This window comes from Fukomys damarensis, unplaced genomic scaffold (genome assembly GCF_012274545.1).
Source record: "Fukomys damarensis isolate Sample0158 unplaced genomic scaffold, DMR_v1.0_HiC HiC_scaffold_30, whole genome shotgun sequence".
In the NCBI taxonomy this organism is placed as follows: Eukaryota; Metazoa; Chordata; class Mammalia; order Rodentia; family Bathyergidae; genus Fukomys; species Fukomys damarensis.
This window is the reverse complement of record NW_022900942.1, coordinates 23,033,143-23,059,607: the sequence shown is the minus strand read 5'-3', so window position 1 is coordinate 23,059,607 and position 26,465 is coordinate 23,033,143. Positions and strand designations below refer to the sequence as shown.

The 26,465-nt window shown below is 34.5% G+C and overlaps 1 protein-coding gene across 1 annotated transcript in view; it reads left to right on the top strand.

Moving 5' to 3' along the window:
* Positions 1-26,465, top strand: part of Phlpp1 (PH domain and leucine rich repeat protein phosphatase 1) — a gene marked incomplete at its 5' end in the record, with an annotated part of 207,033 nt that overhangs the window by 129,609 nt on the left and 50,959 nt on the right. Inside the window, 6 exons of the mRNA XM_010644887.2 lie at positions 7,761-7,907; positions 8,488-8,718; positions 14,180-14,382; positions 16,242-16,302; positions 18,870-18,965; positions 23,454-23,609. Of these exons, the coding sequence (XP_010643189.1) occupies positions 7,761-7,907; positions 8,488-8,718; positions 14,180-14,382; positions 16,242-16,302; positions 18,870-18,965; positions 23,454-23,609 (894 nt within the window). The remainder of the gene's footprint in view (positions 1-7,760; positions 7,908-8,487; positions 8,719-14,179; positions 14,383-16,241; positions 16,303-18,869; positions 18,966-23,453; positions 23,610-26,465) is intronic.

Genomic DNA, 26,465 nt, shown 5'->3' with positions numbered 1-26,465 from the left:
CAACCAAAATACTACTACTACTATCACTATTAAGTTGGAAGTATTCCTAAGGTCAACGAGTGGAGGATTGGAATGAATTATGGTACATTTGTGCTCTGTGTGTTATGCATGTGTCAAAAAGCTTGAGTTAGATTTTTATGTACTGACTCGGAAAAATGACTTGTTTGTATTAGATGAAAAAACAAATGATAGAAAACAATGTGTGTGAAATAATCCCTTTTTTTTTTTAAAGTAGGGAAAGGGAAATGGAAGGATACATACCAAACTATTGACCCTGGTTATCACAGGAGGCTGGGATTTAGGAGGAAGTAGTAGGATTTAGCTGTTTCTTGATATGCCTCAATATTTTGAATTGTTAAAAAAGAGCATATATTGTTTTGGTAATCAGATCAAAGCAGTTTTTCTCTTAGCAAGCAATAGTGAATTTTTATCAAGGACTGGCATTCTGGCAACTCTCATCTAAGGGAGATCTACTCTAGGCCACTAGGGATGTTATTTTTCACAGTTAACGCAGAGCAGGGGAGTAAACCCAGAGCTAGACTTAAAACTCAGCAGCTCCTTCATTACTTAATGCAAAGGACTAGTAATTCCCAAAGGGTACTAGGATCTTCCACCGCAGGGAAAACGCAAGTTAAATAGGATTTGTTATTATGAGATGGAAATCCTTTTGTTTAGAGAATCTTTTAATTGACCATCATCACACTTGTTGCGAATTCAAGAAAATAATATTGATTTTTCTGTGTTAGCCTAATTGAGTAAAGCAAATACACAGTTTTCTCTTCTTGGATATCATTAGTGACACTCATTTTGAGCATATTTGGGATATGTTTAAAAACAAAACTTCTGGGGTTGAGGGTGTAGCTTATTTGTAGAACTTGTACTTAACATGTTCCTTGGTGCAATTCCAGCACTTAAAAAAAAATCCATCATACTGTTATTTTGCAGTCAGACTTTTCAAGTGTATTATGTATATCTTTAGTTCTTGGGAGGAAAATTGCTAAACATTTAGATATATCTAAAGCTAATTAAAATTGTATCTCCTCATAGCCATCATGCTATTTACTCGGAGATATATGTATATTTTGTGTAACTTAGTTGAAAAGCAACTTTGCAAGTGTGAGTATAGTGAACAAATGCTAAAAGGGAAAAAAATTCAGCATGTCTTTTGATCATGACAGACAAGCCTAGAAGAGGAAAGTATATGAGAATCGCCAGCCTTTGTGTTTGTTTATTTCTGTCAACTTTGGATGTTGTGTAACACTACCTTTTTTTCTTTTCTGCCGTTGACTAAAATTGGCACTATTTCATTTTCTAAGGAACATCTACTTTTCTTCCAAGTAGTTTTTGGGAGGCTAGAGTAAAATAAACTTACAGAACTGAAAGAAACTTGTTTTTAAAACCTTTATTTCCTAATAATACAGGCATGAAGTTGAATGCATGAATTGATGCATTTTGACTTCTTCTGATTAAGGAACTAAACACTCTTCCCTTTTGTAAGTTAAGTAATTTGCCTAAGGGAGTCATTTGAAAGATTATGCCTCAAAATTTAATAACTGAGTGAAAAAAAATTTAAAGCCAAGTGTAGATAATGGCACATTTACATGGTATATTGTTGCATAGATTATAAGGGAAGTTAGGCAAATACAGGAACAAACTGATAATTACCCTATTCCCTCAGTAGCAGTTTTAAAGTGCTATTCCTGTTCTGCAGTTAGTCAAGTTGGAGAAAGGAAGGAACCCGCAAGAACAATAATAGACTACACCCCTAGATACTTTAGCACATTTCTTGACTAGATATAGTGCTGTGTTTTATAATGTAGAGTATGAGATGAAAATTGTAGAAATGCCATTAGTTATGCACAGATGGTAGATAATTCTGTTCTACCATTTTATGCCTTGTCTCCACTTTTGACCTCCGTTATTTTTAAAACTCCACCCTGGCAAATAATCATACATTTTGTTAATGGATCTCAGGAAACATAGGTTTAAAGACTTCACGGCTTGCTTATAATCCAAATACAGTTATAGTCTCTGTCTGCATAGGTTATTGAGTGCATCCAGGCAGTATACACTGTGCCAATATTAAAAAATAAAAGTGTGCCTCAGGACTTTAGACTAAGTCACACCTGAGTCCAGACTCACCCATTGTCCTTGTCATTTGTAAAATGTAACACTATTAATGGTGTGTTATATAACTTAATTTTAATAATTAAAACTTCTTTATTAGACTGCATAAATGTTAGCTTGATTTCTTCTAAGCTCTATTGTAGAACAAATGGGTGTGAGTTATATACTTCTTTCTTAAAGCAGGCTGCTTGCTCTGGAAAGTGAAGTCAGTCTTTTCTGATTGCTAAGTAGTTTGGAAGCATTGGGCCATGCTAGAAATGGTTTGGATAAAATATACAGTGCTGCTTAAAATTTTCACTGTCACAGTTGCTGACCATAATGCCACCTTTGGCAGGAGAAAATGAGAGTGAAAAGATAGTACTTTTCCTCTACTGCTCAGGCTAGTCTTTTGACCTGTGGCTTACATTTATTAGTGAGAGGGTCAATATTAAATTCCTATAAGGGGTAATAAGAGAGGAAGAGGAAAGATGAGGGGTAATAAAAAAGGAAGAGGAAAGATGAGAAGTACAATGAGGTTAAAAGACAGCAGAGTCAAGACTGTATGCAGTATCACAATTTCTGTCAGTCTTGTTTCTTTATTTGTGAGCTTGCAAAATAGACAGTGACTTTAGAGGCCCCTTGCATTCCAGATTTTTAATAACCCATGACATATAAACATATCCACTGACTTAGGCCACTTGAACTGTGCTAATAAAATACCTCTGTAGATAATTTATAAGCATAGAAATTCACAATACTGTATTTAATAAATGGAGAAAAGATCAAGGTGCCGGCAGATTAGGTGTTTGGTGAAGGCTGTACTTCAAAGAAGGCATTCTTTCCTTGTGTCCCTACATGATGAGAGGACAAGGCAGCTCCCTTCAATTTTTTATAAGAACTCTGATTCTATTCATAGAGTGGCCCACCTCTTAATACTGTCACATTGGGGATTAAGTTTCAGCATAGGAGTTTTGCAAGAAACATACACTGATATCACAGCATCTACTTTAAATAACTTTCTTCATCCTTGACACTGTGTACATAAATATACACTATAGTAGTACACACTAAGAAATATATATAATATCATACATATACTAAAAATGCTTTAAGAAACAGTAAGACCCATAGGTTTTTCTTGTCCTTTTTCTCTTTGAAGCCATCAAGTAGAGTCATCCCTATTACTAAACTAATACAGTTGTTATATTCATTATTACAATAGATTTTATTAATCTTAAATTATGTGATACTCTGATTCTCCTTTCTTACCTGTATTGAACAGCTGTGAGGAAATATCTGTGAGTGAATATAAAGACAGAACTGAAACAATACAGTTCCATTCCCACCCTGCAGGGGTATGAGCACTGTAGTCCACACACCCAAGCTGTGTGAACCCTCAGGCCTGTGGATGCACATGTAGGTGGGAAAGTGGACCCAGAGATGGGCCACACAAACTGGGAACAGGGTTAGTGTCATTTGGGTAGTGAATTCTAGGATCCTGCTTATTCTTCATATGGAGAAAGCATTTCTCCAATGGAAATATCCCATATATAACTTTAAACTTTTTGCTATTCATGCTAAAAAGGTAAAAATAAATAGTGAAATTAATACTATTTCATTTAATCTTATCAAAATTATTACTTCTAAAAACTTAATGAGATAGTTTACATACTTTTTTTTTTGGTACTAAGAATTTGAAACATCCCTAAATGTTGAAAATCCAAGATCTGATATGCTTTAAAATCTGAAATTTTTTGTGCTAACATGATGCTCCAGCAGGTTTGGATTTTGGTATTTTGGATTAAGCATGTTCAATTGGTAAGTCTGTTCAGATATTCCAAAATGTAAAAAGCTCCAAAATCAACTGGATAAGGGATATTAAACCTAGCTGGTTATGGCAGCACATGCCTGTAATCTCAATACTGGGGAGGCTGAGGCAGGACGATCACTGCAAGTTTGAGGCTAGCCTGGGCTATCTAGTGAGTTCAAGGCCAGCTTGAACTTACACAGAGCAATGCTGTTTCAAAAACTAGGAGAACATTTCAGTTTGGGATATTCTCATTGCAAGTGCTCAGGATTCCCCCTGAGGCGTGTGTGTGTGTGTGTGTGTGTGTGTGTGTGTGTGTGTGTGTGTGGCTTTTTGTTTGTTTGTTTGTTTTTTGGTTCTTGAAGCTACAGGGGAAGGGACCTGACACACTTTTCTCTAGGGAGTGCTTGGCCCAAGTTTGAGGGTCATCCTCTTTTCATAAGTCCAGCAGTGTTTTGTCATTGAGTTGATGAGAAAAATAATTGCAACTCTTTATATTTAGAATTGGTAGCCATTTCAAAATATGGTAGATGCACACATAAAATGAATGGGGGTTACTTGTTAAGAGGCATTTTCACTCAGCTTTCATTTAAGCTTTTCAACTGTGGCTTACTTTGCAACTTACTTTGTTTTTGTTTATACTCAGCAGTAATAGAGTCCTACTAAAATTTTCTGCATAAATGAGTTATATCCCACTCTGTTCCATTATTAACCAATGCTTCTCCAAAAGCCAGTGCTTCTGTTTCCTGTCTTTGGTAATTACTGACTGAAATTCTCCTGTTCCCCTCTTTCTGAAGAGTCTGTGTATTGTATTGGGTTGTATAATATCTAGTGGATCTTTTTCTTCCTAGCCTTTAAAAAGTTAGACTTAATAGCATGCAGATTTTAAAATTGTGGACTACTCTAGCAAATGAAGAAAATTATCTCTAAAGGGAGGTACTCGGGAGAGAATAGCAGTTTAATCTGCAGTGACTAGGACAAGTGTTGTATCCCAAGTAGAGTTGCCACATTTGCAAGAGGGGAGAGGGTGATGAAGCAAGTGCTATTTAAATTTGAATTTCATGCCAAATAGTTTCTCTGGTGTGATAAACTATAATAGTACACAAGATCCTAATGAGATAATTAATAATGTGAAATAGGAAGTAAAGGGCTAAAGGTGTAGGGAAAGTGGGAAGGGTGGGGGAAAGGTAATAAGGGAGAGGAAAAAAATATGAGAAACTGAAAAAATGGAAATAAAGTGTTTTTGTAAATGGGGAGGGGAGGAGGGGGTGAAGGGAGGGCAGGGACAAGGGGAAAAAATGAGAACCAAGACCTGTCATGTAGAGGTACAAGATCCCAGTAATGAATGGAACTGTACTGTATACCTAGAAAGTACCAATAAACTCAATAAAAATTAAAAAAAATAAATTTTAATTTCAGATAATGAACAAAACTGTTAGTATAATATTTGGAACATACTCATGATTAAAAAATATTTCTGAAATTCACCATTGAACTGGATAGCCTATATTTTATTTGGCAATCCTATTTCAGGACTTGTTTACCCTCTCAGAAACTGAGACGCGCAAGCAGTTTGTACTTATGTGGATCAAATATGTTTATATTTTACTGAATTAGAATTTAACCTGAACTATTTTTAATATATAGTAGCTCATTTAAACAATGTTAAAATAACATTGTTATTATAAAATAACTTACAAAACAGTGAGAAGAATGTCATTATTTTATACTTTACTATCTGGGTGGAGTTTTGTGTCTTTATGCATTCAATCATATGTGCTATTGCAAGAATATGCATCACCTAGAAATCCTACTGAACACCTGAGAGAAAATGAAGATGACAAAAATCAAATGAGATCTTAGTATTGTCATGAAATAAGTTTTTGCTGTTTTGTTTTGTTTTTTGAGACAGGGTCTCATGTAGTTCAGGATAGCCTTGAAGACACTATGTAGCCCAGGCTGACCTGGAACTTGCAGAAATCCTCCTGCCTCAGCCTCCCAAGTGCTGGGATTATAGGCATGTACCACCACGGCTGGCTTATGAAAAGTTTTGACCTTGGGGATTTTCTCAGAGGGTCTCCCAAGAATGCCTTGAGAACCACTGGACAAAGAAAAAATCCTGTAATTCTAGATTGTATTTTATAAATCGTAGATAATCAGAATAGAGGATAAGCATGTTTATTTTAGATATTCTAATGGATCAAAGTATAAAATAGAAAACCGACTTAAAGTCATTCAGGTTTTGCAGTAATTCACTTTTAAAAATTTTGAAATACTGTTAAGTCTATACTAACCCATAGAAGAAAACAGCTATTGTAAATAAAGATATAAAGGACAAAAGTAACACTTTGAACTTCTCATATAAGTGCTTTGTGAGCTTACTGTGTAGCCTATACTTTTACTTATCTTTTTAGGTTAAAGTTTAACATTGTAAAATATTAAATAGTACACATGATAATTTCTTTAAAATGCTGATGGGGTTGAATTGGATCTACTTTTGTTTGATTGGTTTTTTTTGTTTTGTTTTGTTTTTTGAGACAGGGTCTCACTATGTAGTTGAGACTGATCTGGAACTCACTATGTAGCCCAGGCTGGTCTCGAACTCACAGCGATCCTCCTGCTTCAGCCTCCCAAGTGCTAGAATTACAGGCGTGTGCCACCACATCCGGCTTGGGTCTAGTACTCACTATGTCCCAGGCTGGTCTCGAACTCACAGCGATCCTCCTGCTTCAGCCTCCCAAGTGCTAGAATTACAGGCGTGTGCCACCACATCCGGCTTGGGTCTAGTTTTAAGATGTATGTGTATACATACATACTTATCTAATATTAGGCTTGGGCAGTTTTTAAAGAAATTAGCATAATGCAATAACCAATCTGATTCTCATCTCATATAGCAATAGTGTAGAGATCGACAGTGGGCCAAATGTAAGAATTAACAGAGAAGTATAAGGTAAATATAGCTTCTGCAGTTTCTTTACTTGCTTAGGCAACTGAGAAAATGAAGGAGCCATTAACAAAAATAACCAGGAAAGGGAATACTGGGATGGGATGAAGAGAGCAAGTTCAGTTTTTGACAGGAAAATGTAGGGTGACAGGAGAGGAAATAGCATGTGATATCATTGAGTTGTTCACATAGCGGTGAAATTTCCTTGGAAAACAATATAGAGTGAGAAGGAAACTAACAAAGAATGTGTAAGAAGTACTTTGGGTTGGGAAAAGGAGAGGAAGAAGATGCCGACTAGGGTGAACTAGGAAGAGGCCATGTGAGGAAAATGTTGCTACCTTGAAATGAGAACTTTTCAAGAAGGGCAGCAGTATCAGTTGCTGTACCTGAGGTCCAGGAATGGTAGTAATTGGCTCTTCGATTTGGAAATACAAAGCCCTGGCTACCTTGGAGAACATCATTTCTCATTTGGTTTTGGACTTAAGAAAACAGAAGCAGAAGTTTTTGACCTGTCTGAAATAATAGAATCCTTAAGAGATCCGACAGCTTACCAGTTCTGCCTGTTCTTTGTTTTCCTTCACCAAGATCATTTACTTGGGTGTTGATTATGCAAGCTGAGTCATAGCTGAAAAAACTACTTTGCACAACTCACTTCCTCAAATATTTAACTTTATTATAAACAAGTTTATTTCTAAATATAAGGTTTACATTTTAGATGAAACAATTTTTTAGAGTCAGTTGTACATTCTAGCTCTGCTGCTCCCTTAAACTCTTGAGTGCTCTGTTGTTGTTCCAGTTGTATTTGGAAGTTGGACTATATTATCTCGGTAATTGTGCTTTTACTATGTGATGTTATACACCTGTGACATTTGTCTTTTTTTTTCTTTTGTGTTACTGTAATAGGTTCACCAAGTTGAAGAGTCTTAACCTTTCCAATAATCATCTAGGGGACTTCCCATTAGCAGTCTGCAGTATTCCGACCCTGACAGAGCTGAACTTGTCCTGCAATGCTCTGCGAGCAGTCCCAGCTGCTGTGGGGGCTATGCACAAGTGCGTACATTAAACCTCACTGAGGAATCTGCATTGGGTTCTAGTATGTGAGATTAGTTAACCTATTATGTTGGTTAAGTAAGTCTTGGACACAGATCTAGAGCTCAAGCTTTATGTAGAGTTCATTTGTTAGTGTTCAGACTCTTGAGAATCCTTTTAAAATGGAAATATCCTGGGTAGAATGGAAGATCCCTGTGGATGAGTGCAACTAAACATGGAGGACGGGGTTATTTTCTTATTTTTTCTGAATTTTGAATTTAATAACTTACAAATTAATTTTAAGAAATAACAAGGAAGTTGAAATTTGGGCTACTTCACACCACAGATTAGATCTTTTTCCATTTATACCTACTTGGTTGTGAAAATTGGTCATTATTTTCCATTTTTAACTAAAGCATAAAATGTTGATCTCTGATTTTTTCCCTCACCTATTGCCTTAGTCCCTGTCCTTATGCATTTTTAAAGAATGGTATATAATCTAGTTATACAATCTTTATTGACTTTATTATCAACTGGTATATTGATAATGAAGATGTAAAAAGTATACTTGTCTTCATAATTCTTATGTTTTCTTTAAAAGTTTGCAGACATTTTTGTTGGATGGAAACTTTCTCCAGTCCCTTCCTGCTGAGTTGGAGAACATGCACCAGCTCAGTTATCTTGGACTTTCATTCAATGAATTCACTGACATTCCAGAGGTGTTGGAAAAATTAACTGCTGTGGATAAACTTTGTATGTCTGGAAACTGTATGGAGACCCTTAGGCTGCAGTCTTTAAGAAGAATGCCTCACATTAAACATGTGGACCTAAGGTAACTATTTTTGAGAAGTATATCCCATTTGAATGTTTGGCTCCTATTTGTGGAATGGGTTGTAGCCTTCTTGGTGAGATTAGCCAAAGTATATAGACTGGTTAAACTGGGACATATTTTTCTATTTCTGCCTAGAGAGAAGAATAATAATTAATAGTAGAATTTGCTTCTTTAAAACATGTGAAACTTGTTTTAAAAAATTCTTGTAACTTTGAAAATTTGATGTTTTTATTTTAGTATGCATAAATAGGACCATTGAGTCAGATTTTTACAGCAAATGTAAGGGATATTGAGAGCAAGTGGAAATTTTTCTCTTAGTCCTTCATAACTGCAACTTATCTTAGACATTTTACATCATTGAGCATCTCCCTTTTCTGAAATTATTTTCTTTCCTGGGCTTGCTTAATAAATTTATCCATTAAATAAAATATATTTATTTTACTTCTTTAATTTCCTTTCTCTTCATCCAAGGTGCTCTGACTTTAGCATTCTTTACAAAAAATTTAAATCCATTAATTTTCTCAGATTGAAGTTTGGCTATAGCCTCTGCTTTCACACACTGCAAGAACAGAGAACTTATATTTTGAATGCTGATCACAGTAAACTCTCTCTGGACAATCCTTGCTACATGATTGATGCTCAGCTCAGCATCCATCCTTTCCTATGTAAGGTTTAGTTTTCTAATGCTTAGAGACCAGTGTATGAGGAGGAAACTTTTTAAAATCCCTTTTAAGAAAAAATAAGTGCCTACTGGGGGCTTGAGTTCTTGAAAAGCAGCATACAGGGGTTAATTCTCAATGCTACCTTGCCTGATTTGATACTTTTTCAACAAATTATCCCTTCCCCGTTATCCAGGGTAATGACCATATACTAGCCAAGTTAAATCTTTAGCTGTTTATGCTGAAGACTTTTTTGAAATTTTACATGAGATTCATATATGTTTTCCTAGAAAAATTTAAGGAACAAGAATTTGAAAGGAAAATTTATATTATGTTCCATTGTTATAGGCATTTGAAAAATGGATCGCTAAGTATGAATCACTATTAACACTAGGTTAATCTCTGTGCCTTTGTTCTTGTCTGTAAATTACAGTTAATAACAAACTAATTCCTATACTTATGGAGAGAATTGAGTTAAATTGGCTAGCACTCCCAGCAAGCATTATATTCTGACATTATTGCCTAACTGAGGTCTTCTCCCCACTCGTTCTTAGCATCTTTACATCCTTTCTTTGTTAAAGATGGATCTATCCTTGCTTTAGTTCTCACATTCCTCTAACCCTTACTCAGGCTCATCCAGTTGCAGCAGCATAAAGTAGTCACATGCTTTGCTCCCCTTTCTTTTTTTAAAAATAAATTTAATGCCATTTCTCCCTTTCCCTTTCACCCCCTCCCCTCCTTATGTACAAAAGCTTTGTTTCCACTTTTCCCTTCTATTTTCACCTTTTTTCTTGTTCTTCCTTCCGTCCTTCCCTCCCTCCCTCCTCCTTTGTTTGTTTTCGTTTATTGTGGTTCAGTGTTATATTCCAGTCCCGCAAAGAATTTCTTGACTTCATCTTTCCTCAGACTGAAAGTATTAAGCCTGTCCTACCTAGCAAAGTGTGAGCAGTTTGCAGATCTAGAAATCTTAAATTAAGAAATAGAGATGGTTCAAATTTATCTGACTTTGAAAACTTACTGAAATGAGGCAGTATCTGGAATGAAACACGTTGTCTTGTTAATATTATTTGCCTCTGAGTCATTTGGATTTTGAAAATCCTCATATTCCAAAATCTAGGCCCTTTTTATTCAAAGATGATGGGTTGCACTGACCTCAAGGAATAAGCATGAGGCGATTTCTAAGTTACCTAGTACGTATAAGAAGCCATCATTTTTTTCTTGATCTGAATTAACTTACAAGTAAGATCAATGTAATGTGTCTAGAAGTCACATTTCTTATGAAGAAGACTTATAAATTCTTCAGATTTCTAGTTCAAACTTGAGTCTTTTAAAGGACATCAGATACAGGATATTTAAATACCAGAATTGACATTGGACACTGTCTGAATGTTACATGAATGTGAGAGATAACTACTTTTCTTAAAAATCTTTTCAGATTTGTTTACAGCTCTGCCTTACTACTTTAAATTGAAGCTAGTGGAATAATTTAAGAGGCGTTTTACTTAGTTTCTTTGAATGAAGGGCTGGTTTTGTTGATATAGGTTCTTTCTTCAAGTGAAATATTATAGCAGATTAAAAGTGATCATTTTTCTTTTAATCTTATTTTTCCTTGCATTAACAGTCTTTGAATCTCATTGTTTCAGTGGCATCATTAATCTCTCCCTCCCCCAGTTCAGCTGCTACCCAGTTTTCGCTCTTCAGTCACTTCTTTTTCTATCCATATTTTCTGTCTTGGTGGTTGTATGTATTCTCAGGCTCCATCTTTGACCTCTCATCTCTTTTAATCATTCCTCAATTTTTCCCCTGATCCTTCTTGGTTTCCAGGAAGATAATTTCTCCTTATTTTGTTGTATTAATAAACTAACCTAATACACGTGAAACAGAGGCCCAATTTCTTTCTTTCCTCAATCCTCTGTATTCCTGTTTTTGCTATTAGCAACACTACCTCACTGCCTATCCAGACACAAAACTTTTGGCTCTATTTAGAGTCTTCTATCAGTTCTTTTATATCAATTTCTCTTTCATCTGTTTTTCTTCTTACTGCTACTGTTGTCCCCTCACTGAATCATCTGCTTCCTTTGCACAGCCTCTCTTGTAAGCAGTCTTGCTCACAGCCTTCAATTCTCTTGTTCACAGTATTCACGCTTTCCTCTCTGGCTTCAGCTTGCTAGCATGCAACTCATTTGAAGCCATATAACTCAGAACTTCTCAAGTGTGACCCTGCATCCTGGAACAGCAAGTCAATTATTTACTACCTTCTATAATGAGATGTGTATAGAAATTGAGACTGATATTTTAGAAATGTATGGTGATTGGACGTTGCAATAATTTTCTAGTGCTTTATTATAGACTCACCATCAGAGAACTGATTACTTTATGTGTTGTCAGAGTTGCATGGCAAGTTGCATGTGGTCCAAGCTGTGTACTGGTCATGTGCAGGAGGACTATACACCTGTCTGATGCATTGGAAGTTTAGGAAATAGAGCACTATTCTTATTTATCCTTAGTGCCGTCAGTGTTTGCACTTAGGTACAATCATTGATAAATATTGCCTGACTGATAGACCTTTCTGGCCATATTACCTCTGTTCCCACATACCTTGCACTCAGGCATGAAATGCACCATTCTCTTCAATTCAGGCACTACTCTCCTGCTTCATGTGGACTACTTTTCTTCTGTTTGCATCTGTTAGATTTTCCTACCCTTAGGATTGAGATGCTTCCTTTTCCATAACAGCCTTTGTGACTGTTCTCTGTATTTCATTCATTTTTATGGTATTTATCAGTGCTTGTCATTTTTATATTGGATACTATAAAATATAACTAATTCTCCTCAGTACATTATAGAAATCCTTTGAGAAACATCTCATTTTAGTCATCCCTTGTTATTGCCATGAAGCCATAGGTTGTCATCAGTCATCACTATTAAAGCCCTGCACAGTTTACAAAGTACTGGTACATATATTACTCATTTCATTTTCTTAATTGCTTTTCAGGGTAATGAAAGTGTTTTCTTCATTTCATAGGTTAGAATTAGGCTCAGAGATGTTTGGTGACTTGCTCAAAGCTCTGTGTAATGTTGAGCAGACAGCTGAGGCTAGAACATAATACTTCAAAGTGCTCTTATATAAGTGGGAACTTCTCAGTAAATATTTGTGAAATAAATAAAACACTATATTAATGGAAGATATTATTGGAATGGAATTATAACCACATTTTGCATCTTTAAAAGTTTATCCTAAATAGGTCTGTTATTGTATGAGCTTAAAAACTTTTGATTTTGAACCATTGCTGGTGTTAATAATTTAAGATAAATAATGGGAAAGTTAACTTTCCTTTCCATCATCATAGATTTTTCTATTGTCTCATTAAATCAGCACATTATTTCTAGTAGTAATGGATGACATTGTGAGTATGTGGTGGGGGCTGTTTCAAATGAAGGTGTAATACCATTATCAAAGTTAAAGTAGAGTTTGGGGAAAAAAGTGGAAAAACTTTTTTGATTCCTAGTCTTTTGTCTTCAAAATGAGATGTATTTTTCTTTTTTTAAGCAGTGTTACACATTCTAGTAATCTAGTGAACATTTGGAAGTAAGCAAATTGCTGGGCAGAGGCCAGTTTTTAAAATCTTACAACCCAGGACAAAAAAGAGAAAGATCCAAAAACATCATCTTGGGGACATTTGAAGAGGCCATATGCTGTGCTTGCATCTTGATGAATCTTAGCTCTGTGCTGTCACTCATCCTTGTGCTTCTATGGCTTTATAATATTACAGTTAATAATTCACTTGTATAATTTTATTTTGTTAATGGGCAGAAATTGAATACATACATAAAACTTTTGGCTTTTTCCTAAACTATCCTTGATATCATTGCTTTTCTAATCAAGTACATGATTTCAGCACTTAACATGCTTATAATAAAAAGTAGGGGGTTTTTGTTGTTGTTTGTTTTTAAAGAAGTTAGGCATAGCTTACCAAACTGGGAACTGAGATTTTCATCTATTTTCTTCCTTTTGAAGCTAACTTTATCTTTGTTATATTGTTTCCTAGTCTCCACTACTACTTGTTTTCTGGGAGCTCATTCACAGTAAAATCAGTCAGTTAGCTAACTAGTTTTCACAGCTAGAGATTCTGCTAGTTTTTCCTGATGATTTGTTCCATCCTAGAATTGTTCGTCTTCATTTTTGTTCCTCATTTTATGGTTTCTTAGTAAATCCTAAATGGTAAATTTCAGACTTTCTGCACTTTGCTCTTTCATTTAATAACAATCCAAGTCCTGGTCTAGGGCAGTTGAGAATCTTTGTATTCTCAGCTCTGGAGCTGTCATTCATTGTGCAACTTGCATTCGTTATTTTCATTCACCCCTTAATTCTATCATTTATGACTGTCCATCCACCCACTCATCTACCTTCTTTCTCCTTCCTTGAATATTCAGTGTAGTTGTAATGTGCTTAATATGTTGTCCTGGGTTTTGTTGCCTTTGTTCTTTCTATTATGATATGAGTACTTTCACAACCTAGTTCTTTGAAAATAAGTACATATTTTCCTCTGGAAATTAATTATTGTAGAATCAAAATACTCACTCCTCTGCCAGCCTTAGTCGCTCAAATTGTGTTTTTTAATATATTGTAAAAGCTAAGACATCTTGGAATTGTAGCTCAAAATAGCCAGATGCTAAAATTAAAGAACTCATCGAACTATAGTACAGTAAGACCTTCTCAGTACCCTATCATGTTAGGGTATTGCCATTTGTTTATAGCATTACAGTTAATTATGATCTCTATTTGTGTCCTTTTCCTCAAGATTGAATATACTTAGGAAACTTACAGCAGATGAAGTGGAGTTTCTGCAGCATATCACTCAGCTGGATCTTCGAGACAATAAACTTGGTGATCTAGATGCTATGATTTTCAACAACATTGAAGTTCTACACTGTGAAAGAAATCAGTTGGTGACACTAAACATTTGTGGCTATTTCTTAAAAGCACTCTATGCCTCTTCTAATGGTATGTAATGTAGATAGATATATCATCAAAGCTGTTCTTTTTCAGTTCTTAGAATTTACCTGGTGCTGTAATCTCTGCTTCACTGATTTTTTTTTTCTTTCCTCATTTAATTAGTAAAATAAGTATCAAATTTTACCAAAAATCACAATAAAGAATGCTGGTTTGATATTTAAGGGAATGAAAAAAGAATATTTTATTGTTTCTAACTTGGATTTTTTTTCATGTTATTTAGTTAAATTACTCCCACTGTTGATTTGTTTCTTCTGTTTCAAATGAAGGGGAAAAACAAACTATTTCTTGGACTGCCTTGATGATACGGTAATCAGGAGTGAAAGGAAAGTCCATTGTGGACTCCATTCAGAACTTGCACTTTCGTGTTCTACTAACAAATAGATACACCATAAAACAAGAGTTGTGGGCCGGGAGTTTGGCTCAGTGGTTCCACCACCTGCCTGGCAAGTTGGTACCCCCCAAAAAAAGGTCTTAATCATATAAAAAAATCTCTTCCTTGAAATTCAAAAATCATGGCTGGCCCCCAGATGAAAAGATCATATAGGCATGCATTTGCTAAGGTGACAGTCTCAGTCTCCTGAAATCAGCAAATTGAATAAAAACAAGTATTTATTGTACAAGTTATATAAATGTTTATCAGCCACTTGCTTTGCACACTGTGTAGCTCATGCATTTTTAAAGATAAGGGATCTTTTACAAATATACTTACTGTCATCTCATTGGAAAAATAAGCCAAAAATTAAATAGACACATGTTCTACTGTAATTAGTTTGGCTGAGCAGTAAAGGGTTGCAACATTGAAATAAGGGCATATAAAATAGGAGGAAGAAATCAATGTGGCTTGTTCAGCTATTGGGAAAAGACAGGCAATTCAAAGAATTTTGGAATAATGGCTTGTACAGTAAACTATAGAGAACCAGGAAAGATTCTTAAGTAGAAGGGATATATGACAAAGCAATGCCTTCAGTGTGCTGATGTGAAAGCAGTGTACAGACGCTTTGACGGAGAATGAGAGTCCCTACTCTGTTAATCCAGATTATTGGGATGGGCTTCATGTGAGCCAATGAGAACTTGTAGCCAAGGCTACATGTTGATTTGATACTCATCCGCACATAACTGGGTGCATGAAACTATGGAAGTTAAGATAACTGGAAGAGAGAAGAGAACTAGTACAGCAAGGCATTCTCCAAGCCCTTCACAGATTGTAGGGGCCAGAGTAGGTAGCTAGATAAGGAGCTAAGCCTGTGAATCACTTTGCAAGTGCAGCAAAACTCTTGGTGGAATAGACAATGATATCACATGTCATAAAGTTCTTAAGAGGTTGCAGATTTAAGTAGAGGAATGATCTCCTTTTTGTCCCTCTGGAGTAGTGATATCAACTTAGAGCTTTTGGTGATACCAACAGCACACTGTGGCATGCATGCTGTAGGTTCACCGCTACGGCTCTAGAGAAGGCTGTTTTGGTAGAGTGACGGAGGCAAAAGCAAGATTCATTCAATCTTACAACTGTAGTTTGACATACATAACAAGGAGAGAGCCACCATAAATGAATAAAAGGAAATAGGAAAGTAGAACGAATGACTTGTTTTACCCATTTATTAAATTAAAAGTTCACTTTTTTACTACAGTTTCTGAGATTACAAGTATCTTATTTTCTAAGCAAATAATGGGGAATAATACATTAGAAGTTACTTTTTTTGTTTTGTAGTTTACAAATTTAAAAGTATATTATACTTTTTAAAGAAACAATGGGGAATAGTGCACAGCATTTATTCCTCATACAAAATGAATCTGTCTGTGTCACTTGGATAGTAAAGTTTTTGTGGATTTTTTTTTTCCTCTCCTAGAACTTGTTCAACTTGATGTTTACCCAGTTCCAAATTATTTGTCCTACATGGATGTTTCAAGGTAAGAGGATATCTTAGAGTACTCTTGGCTCTACTAGAAGATCATTTTGATTATTTTGTCAGAATCTATACATAAGCACTCTTAACTAGATTTTGAGGGAAATTTAAAGGTCTTGTTCCCTAAAACTATATAATACCTGTCTATTAAAAGACATTGGTACATTGTGCTTCATACAAGAATAATTCAGGTGTCATTTTGGGAAATAATTTCAATACCAGGTTTGGGCTTTTAAGATTAGTGAATTGAGGGTTATGACTTAGAAGTCCAGTAGCTCTTTAATTTTATTAATCATGCCTTATATTTTTCCCCAAAATATTACCTACTGTTTTTCTTTAGATTTACTTTTTTAAAATTTTATACCTTATCTTTTTGCCAAGAACTTGTAGAAAATAGCCACTGAATCCACTCAGTTTTCTTAACTCATTTTTAATAGGTTTGCCATCTTATCTTTTATGTAGTTTCACTTCTACACTGTATGTTATTTATTATTTTTCCTGATAACACAAAGGTATGGCTTTATGTACAGCATATAATTATACAAATTAAATTTTAATAATTTTAACACATTAAAATTCAAACTCATTTTATTGAAAATTTCAAAGGAAATAACCAAGAATTTCTGAACATGTGGGAGTCTGCCTCTCAGAATAACAACTCTTAGGGCCGGGTATTTAGCTCAGCGGTTCAGTGGCCTGCCTCAGAATAACAACTCTTGCCCTTTCAATATGTATGTAAATTGTGATATATTTGTTAACAGTCACCATACTCTAATCACAACTGCAGTGTGACTTAAAATATATGTAATTTTGCCTTTGTCCAAGAAAGTGCATAAGCTTAGCTGTTTTAATAAGAGAATCATAATTATGTGAAGATATTTCAGGATTTACCTATTGGAAAATCTTGTTATAATTTTATTATAAAATTCTAATTAAAAATTATTTGAGTAGTTCTTCCTTCATTTCCCACAAAATAGATATCAAATAATATTATGTAATGAACTTAAAGTTAGACATTATCTGGGTAAGTTCCCCTCCTCCAAAAACTCTTGAGTATCATTTAACCTTTTAAGTAAGAGTAGTGCAAGTGTTTGTATACATGGATTCATATTTATATCTTGCACAGATTTATATCACTATCAACCATAGAATGAATCTATTTATCTTTTATTTATAGAATGTAATTGGCATATGGTACCAACTGAAAGTCCTAAATCAGACTCAATTAGAAACTCATGTCATACTTGTCTCTGAATTCTGCCACTTAAATGTTGCTTAGCATTCTTTTTGTAGCTCTGATTCCCAGATCTCCACTAGAACATTTCTGCCTCATCCACCTTCTAAGCTGTCATCTATGATAGGGTTTACTAGATTCTTTGAGTTCCTAGAACAGATTCTAAATCAGTTTATTATTTATAGTTTATCATATTACCATATATAGTTTCTATATGTTGAAGTTATTTTCACAAAGGATGATTTTTCACTCTCTTGCTAAGATATTTTAGGGGTTGGCTACTATAAAATAAAATAATTTTGTCAATCTTGAGGGTTTCAAAGCCAGAACAGTATGTATATATAGACAGTAAGTAGAAAATGTCTTTTGGTTCTCTATTTTGGTTAAAACAAATTGATAGCTAAGTCATAAAACATGATTTTAAGATCATGCCTGATTTTATCATCTTCATATCTCTTTTCCCTTTTGTTGTGATATAGTTCTTGTCTCAAGCATCCTATATAATAAATAATTGTAGTCAGGTGATATAACTCAGTGGTAGAGCACTTGCTATTACATATGAGGACACGAGTTGAATCTCCAGCACTGAAAAAAAAAAAGAAAGAATTTTAGTCATAATATACATAACATTTTAGGTTCTTTGTTACTTGATATTTAACAAAATAAGAGAAAAGGCTATAACCGTGTGTGACATGTATGGTGAGTTTATTCAACAATTAAAGTCACCATTAGTTGCAATTATTTGTTTCCAGTAAATCTCACTGCCATGTAATAACCAAGTAAATGTTACCACAATTCTGAGTTTAGCTGTTAGTATACCTTTTCACTGATTACATGTTAAAGATATTTCTCATTTTTATCATTTATCTATTGCTGTGTTTTCATGATGACAACTTCAATTGGGAAATACTCTAAGGGTAAAAATGTAATTTAAAGATAAAGCTCTGTTATGTCATTTGACTGTTTGACTTATCTTGAAGTATGCCTGTATTTTTCCTGAATATAAGACATATTACTCCCTAAATTTGCTTGGGTCTGTGGACTTTCTAGCAAAGTAATAGGGGAACTGCAGAATTCATTTTTTCTGACTGTAGAGATGATGCACATGGTGTAACTGTTCTTTTTTCTTAATTTCTTCTACCTATCACAATTTGTTGTGCTTCTAGTAAAGCAAATGAATAAGGTGAATGCACATATCCTTTTTGACTTATATCATTGTATTTTGGTATTCTATGTAAAGTTTCATTTATTCTTTTGTTATAATTGTTTTGCGTTTAGAACCATATTTGAGGCAAAATTTAAATTTAAAAATAATAATTTTATGTTCTTGTATTTAGGAACCACTTAGAAAATGTGCCTGAATGGGTATGTGAAAGCCGAAAGCTAGAAGTTTTGGATATTGGCCATAATCAAATATGTGACCTTCCTGCTCGGTGAGTATTGCATATCAGGTGAGAGAATTTCAATTGATGAACAATAAATAAAAATTCTGATTTAATGTTTTAGTTGTTATTAAGAAACTCCTAAAGTAGGAGTTTGTTTTAAACTTTTTTTTTTTTTGGTACCGGGGATCGAACTCTGGACCTTGCGCTTGCGAGGTAGGCAGCAGAACCACTGAGCTAAATCCCCAGCCCTTAAACCTTATTTGGTGTCTTTCACCTCATGTGCTTGGAAGAGTGGAGTCAGGCTTTGACTCTCAGGCATAAGTTTCAAAATAGATAGATGATGGTGCGTGGTGGAAATTTTTAAATAAAACCAAAAGAAATGTTCAAAACTGGATTTGATTCACATATGAGGTCTTCTTTCAGAATCATATATTTCTACCTGCTAGCTTAAGATGTCTACCTTATCTATAAATAAATTTTGTTTTTCTTACAACATAACTTGTTATTAATGTGGGTTGGGGGATGTCATTAGATCATTAAACCTTGAAAGAACAAATTAGATTTGAAATTTGGACTAAAAGATCGAAGAACATCTTTTTCATTCTTTTTCTATTTGTTATTTTATTTCATAATTTTCATTTTTAATAGCAGGATTTTCAAAACAGCCCTATGATGATTTCTAGTATTTATAAAATCAAACCTCTTTTCCTCCCCTCCCATTTCCTGAGCAGTGTCTCACTATGTAGTTCCAGCTGGCCTCAAATGCATGGCAATTCTCCTCCTGCCTTAGCCCCCGAGTGCTGGGATTACAGGCATGTACCATCACAGCCAGCAAACATTTTCAAATTTATTGTGGCAGAAAATATTATTGGACTATTGGATTAGACCTGCAATTAATAACCAAAAGTAGTCTGTCCCAGAGTTGTCTTATAGCACTTTCTGTGACCACTGAAATGCTATATTTCTGTGAGATCTGGTAAGATATCCACAGCCATATACAGCTCCTGAGCACTTGATATGTGGCTAGTGTATCAGGGAAATGAATTTTTAATTTTATCTATAATTTCAAACATTTCCAGCTAGCCACAGAACAAAAGTCAGTTTTTTGGGTTTTTGTTGTTGATTTTATTTTAACTAGTGTATAGTCAAAAATATCAGTGAAGCCATGGTAGAAGGTATGTCATTTTGGAGTAACTTACTTTAGGTAACTTTCACTTTAGATTAGTTTTATATGGTCTTTAAAGGTATATGATTAATGTTCTTAACAGCAAGGGTTATGAAATATATCTGCTTACTGAGCCTGCTAAATGTGTTCAGAGTTGAGCTGTCTAATGTGGTAGTCACTTCCTGTAAGCCAAGTGATTATTGAACACCTGAAATCTGACTAATTCTAATTGAGAAATATTATAAGCATGAAATGTACACTATATGTAAAATAATAATATTGTGTATTAGCTACATTATAAAAATATTTTTGTTATATAGGGTCAAATCACTTTAAGAATCCTTTCCCCATACTAAAAATTGAACCTATGGCCCTCAACCTATGAGCTACATCCTCAGCCTGTTTTAAATTTTTTACCATTGAGACAAGTCTTGCTAAGTTGCCCAGGCTGGATTTAAACTTGGGATCCTCTTACCTCAGCCTCCTGGCTAGCTAGAATTATAGGTACATACCACTGTACCTATCGCTTTTTATTTTTTTTAAATACAGCTAATATAGAATTTTAAATTACATATGGAGCTTGTGTTATCTTTCTCCTGGTGTTTTAGTCACTTTCTCATGACTGGGACAAAATACCTAACACCCACAAGTTAGAGGAGGAAAGGTTTATTTTAGCTCACAGTTTGTAGAAGTTTTAGTCCAGTCAGCTGACTCCAAGGCAGGGTGGCATGGCAAAGGAGAAACAGTCCGTGGCTTGGCAGTCAGGAAGCAGTGAAGTAGTAAGCCTTCCTTTTTTATTCCATCCGAGCTACAAGCCTGTTGGTTGGTGTCATTCACACCAAGGGTGGGTCTCCCCTCTTCAGTAAATTCATTATCCACACCCAAAATTATGCTAAAGTAATCAGTGGAGTACTCCAGTCTCACATACCCATGATCCAGTCATCTCTCAAAATTCCCACCTCTGACTGTATGAGGTTGGGGGCCAACCAGATACAAGGCATATGGATGGATAGCTAGTAGAGTACAGCTCTCAAAAGAAATTTAAGTTGCATTTGTAGTCCCTAAAAAGCTCAGTTAATTTCTTTTTGTTCCTTGGCTGTCTGTTGTAACTAAATTTGATCTATGTAAAAATGCTTTCTGCTCTAGAGTCTTTTCTCTTTCTGGTTTATTTTTTTCATTAGTTAATACAGAATGGTGGGCTTTCTTCTTGCATATTTGCATATGCATGTCACATACTTGATCTTTTCCACATCCTACAATCTTGCATTGCCTGAGCATTTAGGTGACCCCTGTAGCTCATTGTAATGGTGGGGTGGGGGCCGGCAGGATTCTCCATTCCTTAGTCTAAGATTATTAGCTTTGCATGAGTACAGGCTTTGGGGGCATCTAAACAAATGCTTTCACAAGATAAATTCCAGATGCCTTTCTGTCACAGAATTTAAAGTATGTGTGCGAGTGTATGTGTGTATGGAGAAAAAACGGTATGTATTTTTTTTTATATTTAGCTACAAACCTTGTATGGGCCCTATTGATGTAATAGGCAAAATAGTGATTCATTTTAATTCGTTTAATATTTAAACTTTAGGTAAGACATGTGAAGACTTTAGCAAAACAAATTGTTTAGAAATGGAAATGTATTAAAGAGAAAGAGTTTTAGTGATCATACATTATATAACAACTAAATCTTAATAATCAGCCTTTACTATTCATCGTGTAGTTGATCAAACTTATTTTTTATTTGGAAAAATCAGGATAAATTATTTTTTTCACCCTGTCTTTCAGTGATCCATGTATTAAGAATAAAGAATACATAAAAAATAAATGAACCAAATGCTGAATTATTGGATTTGAGTGACTTACAGAGACTGTCCTGTATCACTTGTCACTGTACAACTGACCTGGATAATCTGCCCTTACACTGATAGCTAAATCTGTAAAACCAGATACAGTATCTTTAATGGTAGATGGTGATGTCAGGGCAAGGAATGAGACAAGTTGCTAGCATCCTTGTGAGGAAAGAATGTACTTTTGGTATTTAAAGTGTAAAGTTCTATATATATGGTGACTTTTAACAGTTGTGAATAAAAAAATATAAAATTGCTAAAAGTAGATTTTAAATGTTCTCACCCCAAAAAATGATAGATATACAATGTGATATATATGTTAATTAGCTTGATTTAACCATTCCATAAGGTGTATATGTAATGTTTAACATTATATATGTGTGTGTATACTTGAGTAAATGTACACATTAGAGATATATTGCATTATATATAATTTATAATATACATATTTATGCTATGCATGAAACATGTACATTATATGATACTCATTGCATGCATTTTATATATATATGTAACAGTAATACATTATACTAATATAATAATTGTATCATTTTATATATACATATGTATGAATGTATGTTTTTTTTCTTACCAAGTAAAAATAAATAAATTAAAAAACATTTGTGGGCACAAGTGAGTGAGTCCAGAACAGTAGAAAGTTGAAGGTGAATGAGGATGTCTCATTTTTGACAGCAGCATAAATAAATTATTACCCTAAAGTCTTCATGGCATTTATTAGAATCTGACTTCTATATTCTTCAGAAATCTGTGTTTAGATTTGTTTTATTCCCTGCAACTATCGGAAAAGCACAATCAGATTTACATTAGATTAACACAGATTAACCATAGTTTGTTATAGTTCTAATGATCTTTAGAAGAAATATAGCCAAGCTTTCAAACAGCTCTTTAAGGCTCACAAGAAAACAGTGGCTGAAATGCATTTTACTCTCTACAAGGCAGTCTCTGCCTCGGTGTGGGATTAAACCAAAAAGAAACAAAATTACATAGAGAGCAAGTAAAGGAAAGGAAAAGACAATTATGACTGCAATTGAAGAAAAATTTAAGTTTGTTAATTGCGTTTGACCAAGTTTAATTGGAAGAAGAATCTTTTTTACATTAATCTTATATGTAGAGATTGCTCAGCTTTATTTATTCCAAATCTGTTATAATACCCAGCACGTAAGGCCTGTAAGACAAGCTCCTAAACATACAATCTTATAAAGTTTGCCTTGTGGATCTAACAAGGTCAGACTGAGTTCTTTAGTGTTTACATCTGTGAAGCTTGTTTTTCAGCTGAGCTTCTTTACTCAATAATATTTTCATCATTTTTACCGCCTATTTTTTAAGGTGTGGAAATTTCTGAAATACATGTTCTAAGTGGGATTTTAGTGAACTTACAGTTGCTCTGAATGAATGTATGATTTTTACAAAGATAATTTTAAGTATTTTATCTTTACTCATTTTCTAATCTTTATCCAACATTATTTCTAAGTAAGTTGCCTACTGTTTTTTGTCCCCTTTGTACAGCTTATTTTGTAATAGTAGTCTCCGTAAACTGCTAGCAGGACACAACCAGTTGGCACGGTTGCCTGAAAGACTGGAAAGAACTTCAGTGGAGGTCTTGGATGTGCAGCACAATCAGCTCATTGAACTACCACCTAACCTTCTTCTGAAGGCTGACAGGTAAAGCAGCCTGTCTATGCCCTTTGCTATTGTTTTTTCTTCTATGATTTGAACCATTTGTAGGAATTTTAGCTTCCCTGAGCATTTTGTAGGGGATGGAGCTAAAGGTGTCTTCTAGATAATTACTTTTGCTACTTTATGGGGAGAAACATGGGTTACTTTGTAAATAAATGTGTATCACAGGGATTGTAGGTATAAATCAAGAATGAGAGGTCTACCTCCTATATTGTTACTGGTCAGAACTTGTGCAGGCTATTCTAGGTTTTAGCATTAATTATTTTATGATTTGCTGTTCCTCCTTTCTTGTATCTGTGACTTTTCTGACCAAGATGAATTTTCCTGGAGTTTGCTTAGTTCTTTTTTTATCATTCCTTCTTTACTACAGTTTACCTTCATACTTAGTACAGTAAGTGAAATTCTATTTTCTATGAACAGATACCGCATACAGAACTTTTAAAGAGAGTTCTAAGTGTCAGTGGCTATTCGTTTACTTTGAAACATTGAGTTTGCTTCAGAGGCCTTGTGTATTGTGCTTAAAGTGTTCCATAAATTATTGATCTATTTCAGTCTGTGTGATGTTATGTGAGTGAAATAAAAATCTAGGAACTCTGGCTTTCCCAAGGTGAATTATTTATACCTCAAAATGTCCTCCTAAATTCCTGTTGTTACTCTTGTCAGAATATTTATCACGCACTGTATTGCATTTTCTTGTTCACTAGTCTCCCTCTGCTACTAGATTATTAACTCTCTGTGAAATCAGTGACTGTATCTTGTTGTTTTGTTGTTGTTGTTTTTTGTGCCAGGGATTGAACTCAGGACCGTGAGCTTGCCAGGCAGGCCCGGCCACCACTGAGCTAAATCCCTGGCCCTAGTGACTGTATCCTAATTATATTGTTTATTCTTACTGTTTATTTACTATATCTAAGAATCAGGAAAGTACTCAACAAATATTTGGTTAATGAATGATAGAAAATTTAATTATGAATTGAATATCAGTCCTGACTTCATATTTTTGCCTCTTTTTCTTCTTAAAATATTATCAAGATATAACTATACTAGTAAATTACACAACTCTTCAGTGTATTGCTCAGTGAATTTTTACACATACATCTCTATGTCTATATGTATCTATTTTACCTATTTCCCTGTAACTATTACCCTAATTAAGATATGGAACATTTCTAGTACTCCGTTTTCATTTTATTCTCTTTTCCTCATACAAATTAAAAATTTCCAGTGTGCTCATGTAAGTTACAATGAATTTGTTCTGGAATAATTATAAAGAGATAATGAAATTGTGAGTAAATGATTGTTGTATTATAGTTGACCAGCAGTATATTATTCTCCTGACCAAAACGGTAGTGTTTAAAGATCATTTAAAAATTGGTTTTTTTACATTCATAACAAAGTATAATGCACAGCTGGTGATGAGCTCCAGATGTACTTTGTTGTTATAAATACTATGGAATTTGATTCTTTTCCTGTGTAGAATTGTAAGTCGTATTGTAACCTTGTCCTTTTTTTAAATAAGACTAATGAGACAAGATTTGGGTACCATTTTATAGTGAAAATGTGCTTGTCTCCCTAGTGTTCTATGCTGAATTTACAGAACTAAATAAATAGATTCATGTTTTAGGAATCCTTGAGTGAGATAAAACCATTTCTGAATCTATTCAAATCTGGTAAGTTCATGACTGATAGGTGAATGGTACTGGAAACTTCAGTAGATAATAATCATTCTTTATTCATTTCAACAGATTTGGTTTTAAAACAATGATTCTGCTTTTCATTCTCAGTGGTTACTGGGTATGCTTGATGCCAGGGAAGACATGAAAATATTTTGCTGGAGGAGTTTACCAGTTTAGTAGAGGAAAGTGTGTTTTCATGTGTAGACATGCTTGGACAAGGATTTGGGCAACAGCAGCTGTAGATTGGTCCACAGGGATTCTCATAGCACCTAGGATTGAAATATGCTTGCTTGGCCAGGGATTTAGCTCAGTGGCACCATGCCTGCCATAAGCACAAGCTCCTGAGTTCCATCCCCAGTACCAAAAGAAAAGAAAAATGCTTGCTGCCTTCACTTTTCATTTTGTGACCTCATGCAGATATTCCAAGTCTCAGCGTTCTCATCTGACATGTTTTTACCATTCCCAAATGGAAACTGTACTTTGGAAAAGGCAAAGTTTATGTAATGTAACTTGGACAAATTAGTATGTGAAATGAACCACCCAAGAAGTATACTGCTATCATGAACCATGAAAGTTAAGCAAAAGACATTTAGGCAGATATCCCTGTAGTTCAACTATAAGACTGGCCTCTCTAGACCAATACATTTTAGAAAGTAGACACTAGTGTGTCTAGTCTTTGAGAGGAAGGCTAGTCTCTAAAAGGAAGGCAGGGCATGCTAAATGCATTTCCTGCACAGGTGAATTAAAAGAAGGAGTTCTAGTTTATGACAGAGAAGCAAATGATTAAAAAGGCAGAAATAAAAAGCTTTTCCAAGAAGGCATGTTCCAGTGCTTTTGTTTTCCAACCATTATAGTAGCTACATTTCTAGAATGGCAGCTACTACTCTAGTAGTTACACTCCTGAGTCAGAAAGAAAACTAAAGTGTTGGTTATCTCAGTAGGGTAATAAAGGCAGCAGGCTAAAGTTGATAAGCTCTATTTTAAACCTCATTTTTTTATTAGTTCACATGTTAGTATGAAAAAACATTTTTCTAGTGATTTCTATTAAATTGCTCATTCTTAGAGGGTAGATACTTCTGCTTACTCTTTGCACAACCTCAAAAATGAAGGTTTTATGTACCTGATTTTTATAGATTTTTATGATGTAGTTTTTACTTAGGTATAATTG